General features: G+C 36.5%; 2 protein-coding genes across 4 annotated transcripts; one reads left to right on the top strand and one right to left on the bottom strand.

Annotated features, from left to right (window-relative positions):
- Positions 1–667: 667 nt before the first annotated feature.
- Positions 668–12,989, top strand: LOC129874716 (probable histone acetyltransferase HAC-like 1). 3 transcript variants are annotated; one of them, XM_055950049.1, is made up of 17 exons: positions 668–714; positions 1,642–1,859; positions 1,984–2,083; positions 2,317–2,488; positions 2,649–2,888; positions 4,175–5,487; positions 6,753–7,040; positions 7,124–7,396; positions 7,501–7,629; positions 7,897–8,097; positions 8,204–8,346; positions 9,424–9,727; positions 10,902–11,041; positions 11,523–11,601; positions 11,792–12,034; positions 12,298–12,521; positions 12,602–12,989. In XM_055950049.1, exons 2-17 carry the CDS (start codon positions 1,663–1,665, stop codon positions 12,633–12,635), a joined length of 4,080 nt encoding a protein of 1,359 aa, XP_055806024.1. In that variant the 5' UTR covers positions 668–714; positions 1,642–1,662; the 3' UTR covers positions 12,636–12,989. The 3 variants fall into 3 exon arrangements, with proteins under 3 accessions (XP_055806024.1, XP_055806023.1, XP_055806022.1); XM_055950048.1 differs by lacking the exon at positions 668–714 and adding an exon at positions 728–802 and having other exon boundaries at positions 2,320–2,488; XM_055950047.1 differs by lacking the exon at positions 668–714 and adding an exon at positions 728–802.
- A 376-nt stretch (positions 12,990–13,365) lies between these two features.
- LOC129874708 (nuclear matrix constituent protein 1-like) lies at positions 13,366–20,566 on the bottom strand. The gene is made up of 8 exons (XM_055950038.1): positions 20,160–20,566; positions 19,214–19,423; positions 17,810–18,063; positions 17,427–17,697; positions 17,260–17,343; positions 14,800–16,835; positions 14,373–14,538; positions 13,366–13,973 (listed from the first exon to the last, which is right to left on the bottom strand). Exons 1-8 carry the CDS (start codon positions 20,337–20,339, stop codon positions 13,743–13,745), a joined length of 3,432 nt encoding a protein of 1,143 aa, XP_055806013.1. The 5' UTR covers positions 20,340–20,566; the 3' UTR covers positions 13,366–13,742.
- Positions 20,567–21,748: the final 1,182 nt, after the last annotated feature.

Below are 21,748 nucleotides of genomic sequence, written 5' to 3'. Positions count from 1 at the left end.
CAAAAAAAATGTTTGATAAGAGAATCAAACTGTACACGAAGGGGCGTATTAGATGATATTATTTAAATAAACAAAAATATGTTTTTTTCTAATACTTAGAGTCTGAGCATTTTAAAGTATTTGAGTAAATAAAAAAATTGCTTATAAACACTTGATTTTAAGGTAACATATTAAAAATAAGTCAAAAGCCATAAGTTAGAATTTGTAACTTATGACTTTTAGCGCATAAGTCAAAAACAAAAATCAATCCAGAAATTCTTAATACTTTTAGATGAGATGATGACATATTTAAAGTATACGTGTAATAGATTTGGGTAATAAGCCCAAATGAATTGTATTTTTAGATTCTTTCTTATTAATAAAATGCCAAAATTTTCTTTTAAAAAAAGATATATTTAAAGTAAGTTCCGCAACTTACAGCCACGCATAATTATTGACTTTTTTTAAAAACTTAATATGATTAGTCCTTCTAATCCTAAATAAAAAAGGATATTCTCATACGATATATTTTGAGAATTACAAAAAGAATTTAGGGCTTATTTAATGGACCTTTGACCCAAGCTCAAGCTTATTGTGGTGGGCTAGAAATAACCGAAAGATCCGAGTCCAGTCCAAATTCGTATCCGGTTCAGCCTCAAAATCCTTGCCGCGCTCTTGCCCTCCTTTTTTTCCCGAAGCGAACGCAAACTTCTCTTTCCCCGAAGAAATCAAATTGTAGGTTTCTCTCTTTCTCTCTATATATTTTCCTTTCCGTCTCTCTAATTACACCAAAAACCTAATCTTTGTCGAATGAATTTTAATGGTAAAGCACGAAATTTTGTGAATAGAGTTATAATAATTCTTTGTCTGGATATCGTAGTTTTTGTGAACTTTTTTTTTCTTGGCCCTACAAAATTTACGTTCTTAATTGCTTTACATATGATAATGGCTTGAATTGTGATTAGATATACTAATTTGCATGTGAGTGGTAAGAATTACTATTTAATTACGAAAAACTTCCTTGAATTATGCAGTGGCATGCAAGTTGATCAGCATGACAATTATAGAATAGGGTTGAATTTTAGACTTTGTGATTCTCTTGAGTTTCCTTTTTAAAATTTCTTTATCTTGAATAACTTATCTTGGTGATTAGTTGTTTAGTGTAATGGATAATAATTACTTGCACTGAACATTCGAGTTAATTGGTAAGTTCTATGTGTATTTACTCCCATTGTGTAAGAATTAGTATATTTTTATCCAATGGAGACTGTTTAAGGTAATCTCACACCATAGTTGTTGTTGAACAGAACTTCACGCAGTCCCCCCCCCCCCCCTCTTTTCCCCAGGGCGGTGAGAGGATGATCATGTAAACAAGAGAAAGTACTTCCAATGAATATGTAGGATGTCCGGGAATTTCAAAGGAGGAATTATTTTCTCCTGCTAAAAAGATATAAATGTTCTAGCCATATATATAATATAGGCACACACAAACACACATATCTAAGATTTTTATGGATTAATGCTTTGCAGAACTTTTGAGAAGAAAACTTTCTAACATTCATTAGCGTCCGTATCACTTCTGCAAGTAACACAAACACATTTGTGTCAGCTGGTAAGTGTAGAAAGCCCCTAATTTTGTTGGCTTTTCAATTTTCGTTGTAGGAGGAATGTGTAGAAAGCCAGATGAGTTTGAACAGAGTCAATGTTGGACTACCATTTAGTTCTGGAGGAACATACTTGTTCCAGGAGGCATCAGATCTCCTCCAGCTTAATACCAATGGTTCACGACAGCGTTCCTGTGAGAAACAAGTTGATAATCAGATAGAGTGGACCAATGATCAAACAAGGGTTCCTGTGAATGGAATGATTGGAAATAGAATGTAAGTTCTAAATTTGTTATTTGTTTTTCCATGGACAAAGTTGTTAAAACTTTGACATATGATATCATGTGAATGATACACTTGTACAATTTTCTTACCTTTGGAAAACTCTTTTCCTTTGCAGCAAGAATTTTATGTGGAAAAGGAATTTGGACATGGGCAAGCAGTTGTTCAACAAATTGGCTGATTTGAGTAGTCAGCCATCAGTAGATGCGGTTTGTAAGGTCTGTTTCTTTGGTGGTTATTATATTTAAAGTCCGAGAAACATGTCAAATTCTCTTGTCACATGATTCTTTAGTTGGAATTATTTTTTTGGAGGAATGTTCATAGTCCAATGTTTTCTGAATGAATTCATCATCACCAGCTAAGAGCTTGCTTTTGTTGGTTGACTAATATTTAATTTTTAGTCTCAGAACTGCTTTATTGAGTTGAGCTCATTTGTTTTGAATTAAAACAGCAGGATCATGTGGGGGAGATACCTTCACGTGAATATCAAAACTTATTCCAGCAAGAAGCTTATTATCCACAAGCATGGCAGGATGAAGCACTTTGTTGCAGTTCAAATTTGCAATCTGTACATCATGATCACTTAACGGCGTCTTGTATGACTGACAGCTTGCTCCAAACAGGTGAGGCTTTGACAACTTTTGTAGCTTTGAAAGTGGCAAGTAGCTTTGCACCCTCACATGGATCTCTCTTTTCTGTGTTCCTCTCTCTCTCTCTCTCTCATTTACACGTGGCATTTAATGCTTTGCAATTTGAAATTCTAAGGTATTACTTTTGATACAGCATTATCAGCTAATAAGCCAGGTGAATTGGGAGAAGTACTTTCCCCGATCAGTGTGTCATATGTTTCCAAAGAGATTGTTGATTCTCCTGAGCCATTCTCATCTGTTACTGTATGGTCAGAAGGCGAATGGAATGCCAATAAGGAACCCTATGATGGACTAACATATTCAGATAGCGGTTTGCTAAATATCTCTGAGTCAATATCAAAAAGTCCAAATAAGCCTCAGTATTCCGATGCGGGTAATTTTGTATTTCTTATGAACTCTTGTAATGTATTAGTTATTAAATCTACTTATGGAAAATGTTACTATGGATAGATGGTTGTGGTGATAACTTCTTGAATTTATCACTTTCTGAAATGGTTCTAACATTTTGTTGCTTTTTTCATTCTCATAAAGTTGATCTTCTTTCCATTTTACTTTTTTCTACTTTCCACTTAAATTTGTACGGAACTCTGTCCCCTTTACTCTTCAGTACTTTTCTTTATATTGTTACCCAGAAAGGGAGAACCAACTTTATACTATTGAAATTTCTTATTGTCAAGAAGTTAACTTCTTTAGTTTGGTGTCTGTGCCGGCTTGCACTAAATCCATGGAATATTTAACAACTTCCACCAACAATAGGAACCAGGTAACTCTGTCCATCAAGGCTAGGTCAAATGGGAAGAAATCACCTAGTGTTTTTGTCTCTGCTATGAGATTTGAACCTGAGACCTCATGGTTCTCAATTCACCTCATTGACCACTAGGCCACTTACCCTTTGGGTGCAATTAACTTCTTTAGTTTTAGATCCATTTATCTTATTGAAAGTTAATATTTATCACCTATTACTTATTGTAAAAAATCTATTTTTATCAGCTATAACTTTATCTTCAATTTCTGACCTACTTCAATCATAATCCTATAAATTTGGAGCCCTCACTTTAATAACTCTGCCAGGTCAAATGATACAGCATAAAATGGGTTGGAGGTAGTAACTTTTGGGGGGGAAATCCTGGAATGTTATTGGTTGATAGAGGATTGTTGCATGCTTTTCTTATTTTCTACTTGCAAACCATGACACCAGAAACTGTACGCCAAGTAGCAAGATGACAAATTTCTGTCCTTCATTCCCGAGTTTTTGTACTTAGGAAACCAAGAAAATGGTGAAATAGAGGTGTAAACGTTTCATTTGCAGTTGAAATCTAGTATTTTAAGAACATAAGGGTAAGCTAATTGTTATAGCACTTGTAAATATTTAAAATTTGAAAGAAAAACTGAAGTGTTCTTGGGGCTGTGTGCAGCTTGAGCTCTCTACTCAAGCAGGATTTAAGATCAGTTGAGCCAGGGAAATACCAAGCTGAATCTACCTCTAGTTATTAAAGACTTGGCAGCTTGCGAGCTGCACTATTTCGAGTCGAAGCTGCCTTTTAATTTAATACTCTGCTCATGTTCAGAGTTTCGTGCTTACATTCTCCATGACTTTTACTCTTTTTTTGTGGAGCCACTTATTATACTTGCTTTTTTTTTTTGCTTTGATTTGGTCAGTTGAATTCAATCTCAGAAACTATGGAAGATACCTGGAGACTAATCAGAACATTTATCATGAGAACATTCCAACATTACATGGGCATAGTGTAGATTCGTCTCATCTGAGTCGTTGGACTTCAGAATCAGAAGTTAATTGTTTTCCTAAAGACAACAATTTGCCAACTGCAATGTCTTATCAGCTGCCTAATTCAAGATCATATGGGTACTTGGTGGAGCAAGATGCTACCATGAGTAATGTCTCAAGTCAAAGATCGAGTTTACCCAGTGTATTCCAGCCTTTCCCAGAGCAGTTTCCTAGTATTCAGCAACGAGATTTTTATCAACTTCACAATGGTTCTTCAAATGGGTCTGACTGTGATGTTCATCCAATCGGATCTGCAAACCTTTCAAATTCAGATAATTTGTCTTTACATGATATTCTTGCTTTATACATCAATTACAATAGCGTAGTAGTGGATGCTGGGAGAATTCAAATTCCTTTTATGAATTACTTTCATTCAACTGTATGCAATGGAAAGAGATGTTGGTGTTATAGAAACTCAACACTAATAGCACATTTTCAAAACTGTCAATATGCTGGCTGTGGGATGTGCAAGCTTGTCAGAGAGCTGCATTCTACAGATGTTAAGGAGCTAGACAAAAATGTTGTAGCGATTCTCCATGATGAGGAATGTAGTGGCTTTAGCTCTTATATTAATGAAGCTGCTTTGCCTCCATCAAAGCGGAAGAGGGTGGAAAATCTCTCTGTGCTTCAATTTGGGTCTTCCAATGCTGATTCTGGCAATCAGCAGTCCCCTGCTGCTGGACATTTATCATTAGGGGAGTTCTTTGAAAGTCCTATTCGCAGCAAGAAGAATAAAACAGAGATCAGTAACGAAATTGCAAGCTGTGTGGAGGACAAGAATACAGCTGGTGAATCTTGTAATCTTGCCAGCATTGACATCTTGCATGTTGTCAATGGTTCTTTTTCCTCTACAGAGCTCACTAATGATTATGGACTGCAGAAGCCAGTGCATACATGCACTAGCGGAACAGACTATAGTGAGATTGACAGTTCTTCCCAGATGAGCAAAGATAGGTTGTCTTTTCTTCCTATAGAGTCTACTGATGATCAACAACAGGAGTTACAAAGTACATATAAGTATAACCAGACCACTTCATCTGCAAGAAGCGATTTACCTGAACCAAAAGCTGATTTTCAGATGGGAATGAGATCAGAAGATCCAAAAAGGCTAGGTATTTCATTGACGGACTTTTTCACCATTGAGCAGTTGAAGGATCATATCCACAATCTCAGTCAATATATTCAGGTGTGAAATATAACATAGAGTTCATATTTGTTCAGTGTTTTTCTCTCATATCAAAACTAAAGAAGACTTAGAGTAACAAAATTCAGAAGAATTTGATAGATTATAGTTTGAGCTGGTCTGACTGTTGGGTAAAATTTTCTTCAACTTGTTTATTTTGTGATGATATTTTAGTGGTACAATTTATGTATAATGGTTTCTTGTTCTCTTTTATGGTCATCACTCTTATTGTGCTGGTTATAAGGTATCAATAATGAATTAGGAGTAGCCTTATTGTTCTTAAATGATAAATAACACATTGGTAGAGATATGTAAAGAAGGATAGATAGTAGGGTCTCACATTTATGCACAAGTGAGTTCACAAAGCTTCTCAAACTATAAATTAGCACTTACTGTAGAGTTAGCTAAGTAAAAGAAGCATAACTTAAAGACATTTCTTATCATTTCCAGTTTTGGTTACTTTCCTATTAAATTCATGGAGAAGTCTTCCTTAGCAAGGCAAATATCTTTGCAGAAAGAAAAGAGTTAGAAAAAGGGACACTTCTTCCATTATGGTCAGTTGGGGTAGGGGTGGTGGGGAGGGGATCTAAAAGATTGCACACATTGTGGGGCTTGCAGAAATATAATTAGTTCTTTGAGACTTACTGAAGTTCATGCATTAGGATAATGGTATTTGTGTTAGAATCCTTAATTCTTTTCTTGTCATCTTTATTTTTGGTTACACGTTTATTTATATTTATCTTTACTATTTTTTTTTTGTATGTGAGGATTCTTCATGAATTGGCTAGTTTCACGTTGGTTATCAACCTACCGCAACCTTCTCCTTTATTCGGACTTAGGACTGGAAATATGAGCAAGCTCACACTGGCAAAGGGAGTTATAAGAGATCTAATAAGAGATACCTTTTAGTTGAGAATTTGTTTTAGTCACGTTAGCACTTTTACTTTACGTCTTATACTTTTCTAGGAGTTGTTTAGCCTTTTGGAGATTTTTACGTTAGTAGAAAATATAAAGAACTTTTTATGTTTATTTCTATTAATTTTATATTATATGATATCGGCCTGAGATGAGGTTAAATTGAGTAACATGGTAAGTGAGAATTCATATAGTTGACAGTTGACACCAACTTGCTTGAGACCCAGGGGTAGTTGTTTTATTTTCTTACTTTTGTGCGTGTGGTATTTCTATGGAGGCACTTTATATACTAATGTTGGCTCATCAATTTGTTAATTAGCTTGACACCTAGTTTTCCCTTGCATTTTTTGCAGGGATCAACTGGAAATATGACAGTACATCCTATCTCTGAGAATGTCTGCCAATTATGTGGCATTGATAGGCTTGTTTTTGTCCTAACACCTATATATTGTTCATCATGTTGTACTTGTATCAAGCGCAACTTGGTTTATTATTGGGCTGTGAACGAAGCTGGTGGACGGCACTGCTTTTGCACAAAATGTTTCAGGAAATCGCATGGCGATGATGTCTCATCCCAAGGACTATCAATTAGCAAAAACAAGTTTCAAAAGGCAAAAAATAATGACCAAAATGAAGAATCAGTGAGTTTAGTATGACTTTCTGTTTCGAGTGTCGGTACTTATTTTTTCTGTTTACTAAATTTATCTTATTGGGATATCTGTAGTGGGTACAATGTGATAAGTGTGAATGCTGGCAACATCAAATATGTGCTCTCTATAATGCTAAAAAAGATCTAGAAGGACAAGCAAAGTACATATGTCCATTTTGTTGTTTAAAGGAGATAGAAGCAGGAGAGCATGTGCCTTTACCAGTTGCTATCGGAGCCCAAGATCTCCCAAGAACTATGCTTAGTGATCACATTGAGCAGAGACTGTTCAGGCGCCTCAAGCTAGAAAGAAATGAGAGAACAAAATTGTCAGGACAGGATGCTGATGAGGTAAGCTACTAAATTAGGTTGAATGTAGTTGTTTCCGACAAACTTTCACTATGGTTAGTGTCACCCACATAACAAACACTTCTCTAATATTTACGTTTGAGCAGGTACGTGGTGCTGCAGATCTCATTGTCAGAGTGGTATTGTCTGTTAACAGAAATTTGAGAGTAAAGCAGCAATTTTTGGATCTTTTTCACAATGAAGATTATCCTCCGGAGTTCCATTACAAATCAAAGGTGAGAAAATTGAACTTTTGGTATTCTTTCTTGCGACTTAAAAATACAAGATTCCCTTACTAAATCTGTAATCTCCATCCGAACTTTAGCTTTATTGTATCATGAAGTTCGATCTTAGCTTGATCTTTTCAACAGCACTTGCTCGTTTATGATTTTTTGGTGTACTAAATGAAATCCCTTAACAGTCCACACCCTTTTCTTTTGTTCATGTCTTATGAAAATACCTGTATATATTTTTGATGTGAATCTGACATAATGTCCAAATAGGTGATTCTATTATTCCAGAAAATTGGAGGAGTAGATGTTTGCCTCTTCGGAATGTATGTCCAAGAGTTTGGATCAGAATGTGCCCCTCCGAATAGACGTTGTGTCTATATATCATATCTCGATTCTATCAAGTACTTTCAACCTGATATAGAAACTGTTAAAGGGGAAGCTCTGCGTACTTTTGTATACCATGAAATACTGGCAAGTGCAAAATACTCTCCTTTTTATACTTAAATATAGATTTTAGTTTTATCTGTTGAATCACTAGATTAACGAAACATTTGCTTTTTCTTGGTTATCACATCAGATTGGATACATGGATTACTGCAAGAAACGAGGTTTTACAACCTGCTATATATGGGCTTGCCCCCCTGTAAAAGGTGAAGACTACATCTTGTATTGCCATCCTGAATCTCAGAAAACACCAAAACCAGAGAAGCTTCGGTTGTGGTATGTGTCCCCCTATTGCGCTCCTTTTTTACTTCCTCATTCTTTCTGCCCCCTTTTCTCGTGTTAGGTATCAATATTATCATGTTTTAGTTTATTTCATAGATATGCATGGACAAAAAGGGAACAAGTTCTCACATACATCAAGTTTCTGCTTTCAAGGCTTTAAAAGTAAATCCAACCATGAAGTTTGTCTACTGAGAAACAAAGTTTTTGCTTCTACAATTCAGAAGTCAGAGATTTTTTTTACTAAGTATACTGATTAAATCTCAGATCCCTAAATTCTCTGCCCCTCTGGAATTCTTTCAGAGCCTGCTGAATGCTTATGAATTATGTCAGTTCACCAATTAGTACTAAATAAAAAGCTAAAGATACTCCTTCTCATTGCCATCTAGCCTGCCAGTCAAATTCATTGTAAGACTTATGAAGATCCCGTTCTATTCTGGAAGATCATAGCATATTCATATTTGTGGGAACATCCTGTCAACTCCAAAATGTACAAAATTTAACAAAACTCTCTAAATACAGAAAAAAATTCTTCAGATTCCTTCAAATTCTTCTGTTCCACTACCTCCAAACTATCAACATTAGGGCATGAAGGCGTGATTGCTAAGCTTTGCCACTTTACCCTCTTTGTTTTTAGTTTGTCCCAATCTCCTGCAGAACCAAATTTGCCCATGAATCCACCTAATCTTGATGACTTTCCAAAAGTGGTCCTGTAGAAAGTAGTGACCTGTTGAGTTAACCAACTCTCCTTTTGAGTATTTTGTCTGCTATGAGCCTATGACCTTTTTCCAACTCCACAAACCCCTTCCAAGATAGTGCTTTGTCGGGCACTGGCATGTTCTCTTGCGCCTAGTCCCAGTCCTACAGGGAGTCACCTTTTCCAGTTCGAGTAAATGATATTACCTTTCTCCATCTGTTGCTTTAAATTCTTCGAATCTGGTTAATCTTTCTTCACTTACCAAGTCAATATTAACTTTAAGTTTTCAATACTCACCAAATGGTTTCAAGGGTACTTCTTGGTCTCAATACAGTATTTCAATGGAGTTCACTGTATTCTGTTATTTTGGGCTGCAGGTATAGGTCGATGTTAAGGAAAGCCTCTGAAGAGGATATCGTGGTGAACTTCACTAATTTATATGACCACTTTTTTGTGCCAAGTACAAGGAATAGTGCCAGGGTAAGTGCTGCTCATTTGCCATATTTTGACGGAGACTATTGGTCAGGTGCTGCAGAAGATATAGTTAGGAATATTGACAAAGCGAGCAGAGGTGATTCACGGAATAAAGTTAAAAAGCTAATGACAAAGAGGACGTTAAAAGCAATTGGACTTGACAATCTTTCCGCGGATGCAACTAAAGATATTCTAGTGATGCAAAAGGTATGGTTTCATTATGTCCGCAGTTTGCATACTTCAACTGAAGGATCTTTCTTTTGTTGTTAGCTCTGAGTTATGTCCTTAGCTGGAGTAGGTGCCAGAGTAAAAGTGGATCAGTCACATAATTCTTATTGTTGTGGAAGATTACAAAAAGAAGATATGAACAATTAGGAATATGCAAAGAAAGGAGGGAGGAGGGATTACATGGAGGTTTTATGAACTTCCTTCTTTTCATGGAGGTTTTATGTACTTACTTCTTTTTAGAATTTTTTTTAAAAAGAGGTGTAATATAATCTCCATTCTTAATTTTTATGGTACTTCGTTCATTTTGGGACATCCCAAAATGTTTGAAACATTCCACTTAAAGTATGGACACATCATGCTGAAAATATGATATTCTATATAATTTTCACAATTTTTGGGACAAGGTGAGAATGGCCTTTGTGGTGGACAAATGAAAGAAGCAAGACAGAGATGGTTCGGGTATTTGTAGAGTAGATGCTCAGATGCCCCAATGATGAGGTGTGAGAGGTTGACTGTGGAGGGTAGAGGTAGGCCGAAGAAGTGTTGGGGAGAGGTGATTAGGCATGACATGGCTCACCTGCAGTTTACTTGACGACATGACCCTAGATAGGAGGTTAAGGAGTTCGAGGATTAGAATAAATGGTTAGTAGGTAGTCGAGCATCGTCTAGTTTCCCTTCTTTGTATTATTATTAGAACTCTCCTATTATCATATCTTCGATTTTAGTATTACCTATTGTTTTCTTTGTATTGGTTATCATATTTTTGTTGTTGCTACTGGTCTTTTCTCTATTATTTTCAACATGACTTTTTCTCTACTATATTCTCTTTCATACCTGATTTGATATGCTTGAGCCGAGTGTCTATCGGAAACAACCTCTCTACCTCCTCGAGGTAGTGATAAGGTCTGTGTACACTCTACCCTCCCCGACCCCACTTAGTGGGATTTTGCTGGGTATGTTGTTGTAATAAAATTGATCTCTTTGTCCGGATTATTGATGAGACATGCTAAGACAAATATTTGTTTTACGTGTCTGAGCGAGTGTGTGTTTGTATCTCTCTGCATGTGCGTGTGTTCATCCGAAAAACTCAAATGCTTTTGAATAGTGTGAATGAATTATTAAATTGATTCTTTCTAATTCTTTGAATTGACAGCTGGGGCAAACAATCTTACCTGTGAAAGAAGATTTCATCATTGTGAACTTGCGTGTTATGTGCACAAACTGCCATGAAGCAATATTATCAGGAAGTCAATGGTCTTGTAAGCAGTGCAGAAACTTTCATATATGTGTGAGGTGATATTTCCACCTCTTTTGTTTCTCCTTTTTATTCGTCAAAGAATTTTCTATTGAACTATGTTTAATTTGGGGAAGGGAGAGGAGCTGATTGAATTTTACATCATCCTAATGGTATAGTATATTACTCATGTTATGCTGCTTCGGACAACTAGAGAGAGTTAAAACGTCAGCTTTTTCTTCCATTTTTGGATATTAATTTTCGCTACGTCCCCTGCACCTCCTTTTAAACAACTCAAATGAGCCCTTTCAGCTCTGTTCACCCTTTCTGCAGTCAATAATAGATGTCTTTGGTGCAAAACTGGTGGTTACTTCTTGAGAATCTTAATAGTAATATTCAATCTGTTTTGTAATATGAATGTGTAGAAAAACGTGTAATAGTGAATTTGTTTCTGATGTGTAGAAATGGTGGCTACTTCTGCGAGAATCATAATAGTAATATCCAATATGTTTTGAAATTTATATTTTTTTCTTATTGCAGGTGTCTCTCTTTGAAGGAAAACCTTAGTGAGCAGAAAACACACACTTCCAGTAGTGGAGAAGAGCATTTACTTTCTGAGGTGAACTCTCTTTTGCCTTAAAAAGTTCTTTACCTACTGTGGGATGGGTCTGATAGAAATGACAGGAAAGAAGAGAAGAGTAATACATGAGAGAAATGAATAGAATGGGAGTTAGAATAGGACGCTTAGTTCACGAATTTTGTATCACTTACCCTTTATTTTATTGGATGGTACGGTGAATACCTTGTAGGTTGTGGTGGATGATATACCTGCTAGCACTGAGGACCGAGATGCCATTATTGAAAATGAACTTTTCGAGAATAGGCACTCTTTTTTAAGCTTCTGCGAGAAAAATCACTATCAATTTGATTCACTCCGTCGCGCCAAGCATTCCTCAATGATGATATTGTATCATCTCTACAAGAACATTCACCTGTCCAAAACTGACTCTGGCTTCGGAAAGGAGCAATTCGAGGGGCAGAGACCATTGAAGGTGTGCATTGCTATATCTTTTATTTGCAAGATCTCATACAGAACTGCCATGTCAGTTATATTAGTTATCAGTGTTTCAGGTGTAGAGTGTCTACTTGTTGTAACTTAATTTTTTTGAAGGCTCTACTAAAGCAATATGTTCTGAGTCTCGAGTGTTGGGATAAAGTGCTAGTCTCAACCGTTATATACATATAACGGCCTTAGTTTTTTGATAGTTCTGATCAGCATTGCTCCATTCATCTAACAAGATATTTGCTATTGCAGGTCAAATTAATGGGTATACTGGTGCATGCATCACAATGCCATGCAACCCCAAGTAATCCCTGCTCATACTCAGGATGCCTCAAAATTAGGAAACTTTTTCAACATGCAAGCCGGTGCAATGTTAGAGTTCCAGGGGGATGCGTACTTTGTCGCAAAATCTGGTCCTTACTGCATTGGCATTCACAGACATGTCAAGATATCAGTTGCCTAGTTCCCCGTTGCAAGTATGTTAATGTCCTGAACTTCTGCTCAAATTTTTTGCTTCAGAATTGATGTAATTCCACTTTCATCAAATATTATGCAGGGACATTAAAAAGCATGTAGCAAGAAGGAAGTGAAAGGGGTTAGCGACTACATTGCCATGATTGTTCAAGTGTAGAGTCAGTTTTGTAATTGACAAAGTTGACCTGATGTACAGTGATTGAGTGGTTTTTCGAGGATAACGTCGTGGTATTGTCGGAATTCACTGTAGACCTCCCGTTCAGCTGGTGGCAAAGTTTTTGTGAAGATTGCCACAAATCCTGCTCTAGATCCTAGTATATATGTTAAAACATGAAATGTACATAGAGTGGCCCCTTATGTGTAGGAGAGCTCCAGAAGTTTTTGGAGATGAATATAGTACAGCAGTTAATTTAGTCAAAGTGTAGTTGTTTGTAGATAAATATAATACAAGTAGTTACTATAGTCGGAGAGTAGCGTCAGTGGCAGCATTTCCTTTTTGTACATATAATTCGGATCCCTATTATTTCTCCTGGCTGGACGTCGAGGAATAGGCCTCTTTGCCCCCATTTTGTAGATTTGAGTTTAATATAAGCAAATCAGTGTGTGTTTGATAAAAACTTGAAAAAAGATATTTAGACTCTTTGGATTGACTTATTTTTAAGCAGTTTAAGCTGTTTTCAACTTATAAATTGTTTAAAATAAGTTCATCCAAATAAATTCAATTATTTATTAGAGCTTATTTTAAGCACAAAAGAACTTTAAGTTGGTCAGTCAAACACTCAAAAAAGCTAAAAACAGCTTATAAGTCAATCCAAACGAGGTCTACTTACTCAGTCGTCCACAATATTCACCAACAAGGAGATAAATCAAATAGAATGAAGAATATTATCCACCTATTGACTTTCAATGGTGTAGATACAGGAGAGAAGCACACTCTAGTGTTACAGCTGCAATCGTTAACTTTGGGACATCAAGCATATGGATACTAAAAATTGTTAAACCAATATGCGTGCACCCTGACTTGGACCAACATTATATGAACAATCAAATTTCCGACCCTAAACTGATTTCTGTTGACTAAATTTTAAGGATACACACCACTGCACATTACTCTAAAATCATCAAATTACTCTACAAGTAGCAAAAGAAACAAAATACCAATCAAGATGCCTAGTAAGCTACCTCCAATGCGCGACCACAAACTACAGTCATTTAGATCTCCACTATGTCGTGATGAAAGTCCAAATCTTCTTCCCTACAGAGACTTCACCGGGATGTTCAATCTCTTCCTCCTCCTCATCATCACTGTCATCAGACCCTTCCTCATCTCCATTCACACCATAAGCTGAAGGTCGTTTTGGTGTTTTGTTCTCCTCTTCACTCAAACCTGTATCATCTAACAGCTCATTTGCCATGTTAGCACTGTTCTCCTGATTGTCCACTGCATCATTCAACTGGCAAGAGAAGTATAATAAATGTTAATTAACAGCTGGTTACAAAAAACACATATCAGATTGATGAAACTACCAGCCTATTACAGCAGCACCTATGCAGTTGGGGGGGGCCAATGCTGCTGCACTAGTTTTTCAATCATGAAAATTGTAGTAAGAATTTGCTCATTCTCTGCATAGATTTTGCAGCACTAAATGCTGCTTTTGTAAATAATATCTTTTTACCTTTTCAAAAGCAAATTGCAGTAAAATCCAGTGGAACGAGGGGTGTTCCAAGGGATAAAAGAGAACAAAATATGTGCATACCACACAAAGTAGCTAAAGTATAACGAACTTCTGAAATATATTCCAACAAGTTTGAGAATGTGAAATTGTGTACAAGAGACGGGAGAGAGTACTCACATGGGTCTCAGCTACTGTGGGATGATCAATGACGAAATTTCTATCTTTTACATCTTCACTGTTGTTCACCTGAGGAGTTTCCAGGGAATCTCTAGAGTTCCAATTCTCTTCCTGAGATTTTGAAATTGGGTCTGGCAAAGATCCATTGGATGTTGCTGGTGCAGCACTGAGAACAAAAGAATGTGCAAGTCAACCACCATGAATTATCCTAAATAACATTGTCTCTTGAGCATGTGAATACAGGCTCCCAGTCCTTGGTGAACATATATATTTCAAGGGGGATGGAGGGATGAAAATTTTCCATGTGATTCTTAAGAGAAGTTCTGTAATGTCCAAAGTTCCTACTTCACATTGCAAATCATTTTAGGCATGTGGGTAGAACAAGTCTATGCAGTTCAACAATTAAAAAGGCATTCAAACAGCTAACCTTCTAGGTCGGCGCAGATTGTATCTTCTTTCAGCATGAGCCTGCACACTAGGGGCAGCCTTTTGTCTCCTCTTCCCGCGAATGCTGGCTACACTATCTGACTGTCCTTCACTACTATTTCCATCGATCTCGCTAGCTGTTCCCTGTGATGCATGCAAATGACTACGCTTTCTGGAATTTCTTGGTGCTCCACCCAAAAGACCAGATCCTCTCTGGCTCTCCTTGTTCATATTAGCTGAAGTCTCCAAAGTTCCATTAGTGATATTCTCACCCTCTTTAGGAATTTTTCCAAGCACTGCCCTTGTATTTGCAGCTTTTTCTGTTTTACTACTTCTACCATGCCCTTTCTTGACAGGTCTGCGCTGGCAAGCTTTCATGTCTGAATAATGAGTGTCTTCTACAATGTCTTCGCCAACTTTGACCTCTCTAACGCCATCATCCTGTTGAAGCCTCTGATCATCAAGAACATTCACGGAAACAGCCGGATCCATTGGATTTCCTTTGTTTGATAGTTTATTAGGTGATATGCCTGCACAGTTCTCTGACAGAGAAGATTCATCAATCAGAAAATCAGAAGCAGCATTTCCAATGTTTTTGCTTGGTGAGAATTTGAGAATCTTGGATGTGCATTTTCGAAGCCAGGACATGGTTCCAGCAGAAACCATGGATCCTGTATTAAGAGCTCCAGGGGACAGCTCATCACTAGCCCTTCCCGAAGATCCTTGTAGACCATCCTTCAAATATTGCTGTGCAACACTTGGCAGAGGAGGGGCCTCAAAAGTCTCCGCTTCAGCTAGAGCTTGAAGGTCAGAAAACTCAATTACATGAATTCCTTCTCCACAAGAGCTGCAGCTCTTCTGCTGCTTGACAAAATCAATAAACCTGTCCCTTTCCTTAATATAAGCTAACCTCTGATCCTTCAACTTCCTGCTTAAGCCAACAAGCACATCAATATCCTTTTTCATTTCCAATTGTTGTACTTCAATAATCCCCTTGTTAGCAGAAATTTCCTGTTTTTCTTTCTCCAGACTGACTCTTTCTAATTTCATCTCATCCATTTCTCTATGGGTGATTTCCTTTGAATGTTCAATATTGCTGAGCTCCTTCTGCCTCTCTTCCTCAAAGAGTTTCTCTCGTACATCCAATGCAGACTCCATTTCCTCCTGCTTCCTCTGCATCTCACTTTCAAGTTCCCTTTTCTGCTGGTCAAAAGAATGAAGCATTTGGCTTTTCTCACTTTGAGTTTGCTCTGCTAATATTGATTTCTCATGATCCATGGTAGCTTCAAATGTTTCTCTTGCCACTCTAAGGGCTTCCAACTCCCTCCGGACATAATTTTCTGTTTCCCGCTTCTCCTTGCTTATCCTTTCCTCTTCAGTGCGCTTCAGTTTTTCGAAATTCTCTCTCTGTTCATTAAGTTCCTGCAAGTCTATCTTGATCTCAGATCTTTTCTCATCTAGTTCTTCCCATTCTCTCTCAAACCTTTCTTTCTCCTGCTTCAAATCTTCAGCTTCCTTCAATAGATCTTCTCGGAGGAGTCTACACTTGTCTATCTCCTGCTTCAGTTCTGATTGTAGGCGGGCATGTTCCATTCTCTCATCTTCAGTTATTTTAAGTTGTTCTGTATCCTCACTAATCTTGATCTGTTGCTTTTCAATCTCAGCTCTTACATTCTCAAGCTCAGCCTTCAGAGCTAGCAAATTCTCCTTCTCAGAAACTAGCTGCTTCCTCTCAGTTTCCAATTTTTTTTCCTCATTTTTCAAAGATTTCTCTTTTTCCTTCAGCACTTTTAACTTCAATTCATGATCCTTCTCCTTCTCCTTTACTTTTTCCATTTTCTTTTCGATGGCCTGTTCTCGTTTCTTAATCTTCTCTTCCATGTGATTAACTTCAGCTTCCTTCTTCTCCAGTTCAAGCACCTTAGCTTTCAATTCCTCATCCAATGTTGCCCGCCTCTGCCTCAGTTCCAATTCAAACTCCTCTTCCTTGGAATGCAGGACACTTCGATGTTCATCCATTAGATTTTGAATTCCATCCTGTTTACAATTAGAAAGGACAAGTCTTAAGGTAAATGTCAAACTTTGATGGTAGCTTAGATACTTGATTGTTATTTTTTCAAATTACTTGCTTCCTCAAAAGACTCAAAGGTGGAAGATGGAGGAAAAACAAAAAAAGGTAAAGCAGAGGAAAGCTTTTAAAGGGCAACTCAAAGAATTGGAACAGGTTCAAAGGAAAATTTTCAACAAAAACAATTTGCTAAATTTCATCTCTTCAGAAAATTTCAAGAAAGAAAAAGATAATTACTCATAAAATTTCTAGGATTGATGGCTTCATGGTAAATATATAATTGCCAGACAAACGTGAACTCAAGATAACAGAGGCCATCTTCATCAATCAGGTCTTAACTTTCAACCATCCGTACTAGACAAACCCAGAAAAGAAAAGGACAAAGGTACTCACTCTCTCTTTAATATTCAGTTTCTCCTGTAGATCGAGCAACTCCCTCTCTTTTATCTCCAGGCTCTTTCTCGCATCTTCAAGTTCCTGTATCAAGTGGAAAACTTGTCAGGTAAATATCATGCTACACTTTCACAGCTAGGCACGTGAAGAATTCAAAGGAAACTTGCCTTCTCCTTATGAGTGAGATTATCTATCCGGCTGCTCATATCATCTTCTTTCTTCCTCAAAACTGAGTTAGCTGTGACAATTTTCCTCTGCTCATCTTCAAGGTCATTCTGCTTTTGCTTCAAAATTCTATCAGTGTCATTGGCTCGCTGCTCTCTTTGGTTAAGCAATCTACGGCCATCAGCCAACCTCACCTCTGCTGCCTGTAGTTTTCTTTCCCACTCTTGTAAGTCCTCTCTTTGTCTGGATAAGTTAGTCTCATAAGCTTCACGTCTGAGACAACAAGAGTAAACAGTGTCACTATCAAGCAACTGTGAATTTAAATGGGAACAAATTAGAGGTGAAATATGGGATAAGAAAGTCTCATAGATAAACAATAGCATACTCTGCATTGGAAGATGACCGTTCTCTTCGAAGTGCATTTTCTTGAGCATAGACTTCATTAAGTTTCCTCTCAACTTCAGAGCTCTTTCTGTTCACCTCAGCAAGCTTGGCATCAGCTGCACGCAACTTTGCTTCTACCTCTAATGATTTCTCTTCAACACTAGTAGCCAGTGCATTTGCCTCTGCCAATTTTGAATCAGCAGTATATTTGGTCTCCGCATACTCCGAGCGCATCTCACGCAACTCTTTCTCTAGCTGCACCAAACCAACAATTATAGTAGTTAGTGTCACAGACCCTCCATGCAAATCCATGGAATTCTAAGGTATTCTAAGGAAGATCTCCATATATCTCCAGAATATTCCACTTCTTCATATGTAAGCCTTCCACCTCAGCAAGCTAGGCATCAGCTGCACGCAACTTTGCTTCTACCTCTAATGATTTCTCTTCAACACTAGTAGCCAGTGCATTTGCCTCTGCCAATTTTGAATCAGCAGTATATTTGGGTAAGCCTTCCACATGGACAACTTTATGCCACATGGCGCCTAAGTGGCATGATGACGTTGCAGGTCATCACATTAGTCACCAAAACTAACAGTCATACAACACGGAGAACTTCAATAGACAAAGAACCTTACTAGATAGTTATATCTAAGAATAGCATGGAGGAACCCATTTAAATATTTCATTAAAAAATTGTCATTTAAAAGGAAATGAAACCCGGAATTTTGCGCAAGTTCGACATACAAAATGCATGTTATCACTACCACTACAAGCCATGCACACAAATCAATCTGGGCTGTTATAATTTTTGTTACTTTGTAAAAATACCAGCATGGATTTATATGCACTAAACCATTATAGAGGTCAAAATAAAAATTGATATAACAGATAAAAAAAATTGTGACATAACATCCCATATAAACATCTGATAGCTCTTAGCAAAAGTGCAGGATATATCTGCCTATAATTACATAATCTCCCAAACTGTAAGTTGTTATTATAATAATAAATAATAATACTCATAATATAATTATCATTATTATTATTATCCCGAAATTGTAAATCATAGTGCATGCTATAAATTGTTGTTGTGTTAATACCCTATACTATTATATCACGGATTACTTGGTCCATAGAAACAAGTACTGGCGACGTTCTAAATAGCACATAAGATGAAATGCATCATGAATAATATACCTACTTTGTCCAAAGGAAACAGGTTTTGGCTTTCCTGATGAAATGTCCCAGACCAACAAACACAGTAAGTAATCAAGTTAGAGTCACCGATTTATTTTTCTGAACTGGAAAATGGATCCGAAAGGATTGGGGATGAATTGCCAATTTCTTCAAAGAACAATGAATGTTAAAACCTATGGACGCTTAATAAAGAAGTAGAACTTGTACCTCTCGCGCACATTGTTTCTCGACTCCAAGTGCCTTCCTCAAATTCTCTTCCCGTTTCTCCACTTCAGAGATAGCAATTAAATGAGCTGCTTGTTCTCTTTTATAGGCCTCATTTAATTCTTCTAAGGCTTGCTTAATTTCTTCAAACTTAGAAGACCATTCCTTCTTCTCAAGCAGGAGAAGACCCATATTGTATTGGTAGTCAAAAAGCTGCAGAAGAAATGAAGCAGTATTGCAGTATACAACCTTGTCGACGTAATTGAACTTCCACTATAGGTATACCAATGGTGAGAAAAAATTAACATAAAATCCATACGAAGAAGCAAGAACTCTTCCTTCTACCCTGCAAGTGGCTTCGGCATATTTTTGTGAGCATTTGTGCTTTCTATCTTTTGTATATGGCCCAACCACAGCGTCTTAATTTATTCTCCTTTTGGAGAATAGCGGGTTGAGGGGTGCAGGCAAGTTAGGGTAAAATAGAAAACAAACACAGCCTAAAATGGATTTTTTCATGCACAAGCATAACATTAACCATAACAATCCAAAAAACATTAAAGCATAAATAATGTGAGCGCAATAGAACGACAACATACCTAGCATAATCTCACCAGTGAGGACATAATGTGAGCGCGTTAATAGGTTGATAAACAACATTAACATTACTACAAAGATCTTTCTTTATAAGTAAAAAAGTTATAAATAAAAAATTACTACTGAACTTAACCTATGACACGCAAAAGAAGAGCCCCAAGATCAGAGACCCTACATCTAACATCAAACTGTGGATTTCATATTTTACATCAGCTTCACATATTAAATTTGCAATTATCAAATTAGGGGTGAAAAAAATAGGCTTATAAAAGTGCAAAGTTGGGTTACTAATATTATTGTTACTAAACTGAACCCACAAGTTTCCAAATAACAACAGATACTTAAGTTTCCTAACCTCATTTTCAAGCTTGGAGACCTTCTCAATTAGCGTTTCCTGATCCATATTTCCGTAATCTTGGCTCGTTAAACTTTTCTGAGCAGTACCCACAAAGGCGATGCCTTTGCCCTTGTCAACCGATTCGGTTCTTGGTGTCAGCGACCACCCGGTCCAAGATTTCCTCGGCGGTGTAGACATCTGGTAGATTCCAAGAACTCAAGAATTTACAGATCACAGATTTACAACTTTCGGCAAGAAGAATGATAGGAAAATCAAGAAATAGCAAAACCGTTAATCTGATCAGGAAAGAGACCGGAATTTGAAACCCTCGCCGGAGAATTTCCTAATTTACAAAAGGCTCCTCCGGCTCCCTCGCTTTTTCCACAATCACCTCACAACTTTCGTTTTTTAATCTATTTATGTACTGATCTACGGCTATGTTCTTTTACAATTTCAACCTTCCTCTTCCGGTATTTATAACCGTTCTTTTGGAAATTGATATTGGCTCAAAAGTGCCTTTCGTCTTTTCTGTAGTGACGCAATTGCCCTCGAATGATAGATACCAATACTAGTTAAGGGCACCGTCCGAGATTGTTTGATTGAAAATAAGTTATTTCAAAATTAATTATTCTAAAATTAGCTATTTTGAGAAAATTTATTCCACTTTATATATGAGATAACTTATTTCATTACTATAATTTAAATGGTGAATAAGTTATCCCAAATTTAACAACCAAACATATTATTTTTTTATTCCATGATTATTTATTTTTATTTCTCACACCAAATGACCCCTTAGGGGTTGGTTTAGATAAGTTTGTTATTTTATTTTTTCCGACTCTAGCCTTGTTATTGAATTAATTTAATTTTTATAGTTATTGTTTTTGATATCTATCATTATTTGGTTATTGTATTTTAAATATTTTGTTGTTATTTTTATTCCTTTCTTGTGTTGCTTCTTTTATTAGTTATTATATCTTTTTCTTTTTTACATATGAATTTGTTATACTTGAACCAAGGGTCTTTAAGAAGAGATTTTTCTATTTCCATGGAATAGCGATAAAAATTACATATATTTTATCTTCTATAAATCCTATTTATAAAATTTTATTGAATATGTTAGTGTTATTCGTGTACAGGGGCGAAGGAGTAAATAGGAAAGGATTCAGGGTTTTTTGGACAAATAGAGATGAATTTGGGGTGCAAATGGAAATATGCTGCCTAGGAATGCCACGGTGTCGAGGCATTGGGAATTGGTGACTTTTAACTCAATTCTTTCCGCAAACAGTTGCATTATCCATTATTGGTTAATTTTACTTGGAAATTCTTGACTCTCACTTGTGATATGAACGGTCATTTTATTAAAAATTTTTGTTATATATTTATTTTATTTTATTTTAATTATCATAATTTTTTTTAGAGTCAAATTATATAAATTTTAACTAACATCTTAAGATGTATTTTTGTATCATATTGATATGAAAAAAATTATAACTTAAAGTATTTTTCGTATAGTTTTTGAAGATCTAATTTTTTTATTTTAAAATATTGAATTAAAGTAATATAATTTAACTTTAAAAATTAATGAAATTGACTTTCAAAAAGCG

This window comes from Solanum dulcamara, chromosome 11 (genome assembly GCF_947179165.1).
Source record: "Solanum dulcamara chromosome 11, daSolDulc1.2, whole genome shotgun sequence".
NCBI lineage: Eukaryota > Viridiplantae > Streptophyta > Magnoliopsida > Solanales > Solanaceae > Solanum > Solanum dulcamara.
The sequence above is the reverse complement of the archived record's forward strand: the minus strand, read 5'-3'. Positions and strand labels throughout refer to the sequence as shown.

What these genes read in the sequence shown, in the direction of transcription:
- LOC129874708 (XM_055950038.1), bottom strand. Translation starts at nt 20,339, where the DNA reads ATGTCTACACCGCCGAGGAAATCTTGGACCGGGTGGTCGCTGACACCA. An exon ending in TCTCCAAGCTTGAAAATGAG is followed by an intron (nt 19,424 to 20,159) that starts GTTAGGAAACTT and finishes TTTCTTCTGCAG; the next exon opens with CTTTTTGACTACCAATACAA. An exon ending in CCACAGTAGCTGAGACCCAT is followed by an intron (nt 13,974 to 14,372) that starts GTGAGTACTCTC and finishes TTCTCTTGCCAG; the next exon opens with TTGAATGATGCAGTGGACAA.
- LOC129874716 (XM_055950047.1), top strand. An exon ending in CAGGACAGGATGCTGATGAG is followed by an intron (nt 7,397 to 7,500) that starts GTAAGCTACTAA and finishes ACGTTTGAGCAG; the next exon opens with GTACGTGGTGCTGCAGATCT. An exon ending in AACTTTCATATATGTGTGAG is followed by an intron (nt 11,042 to 11,522) that starts GTGATATTTCCA and finishes TTCTTATTGCAG; the next exon opens with GTGTCTCTCTTTGAAGGAAA.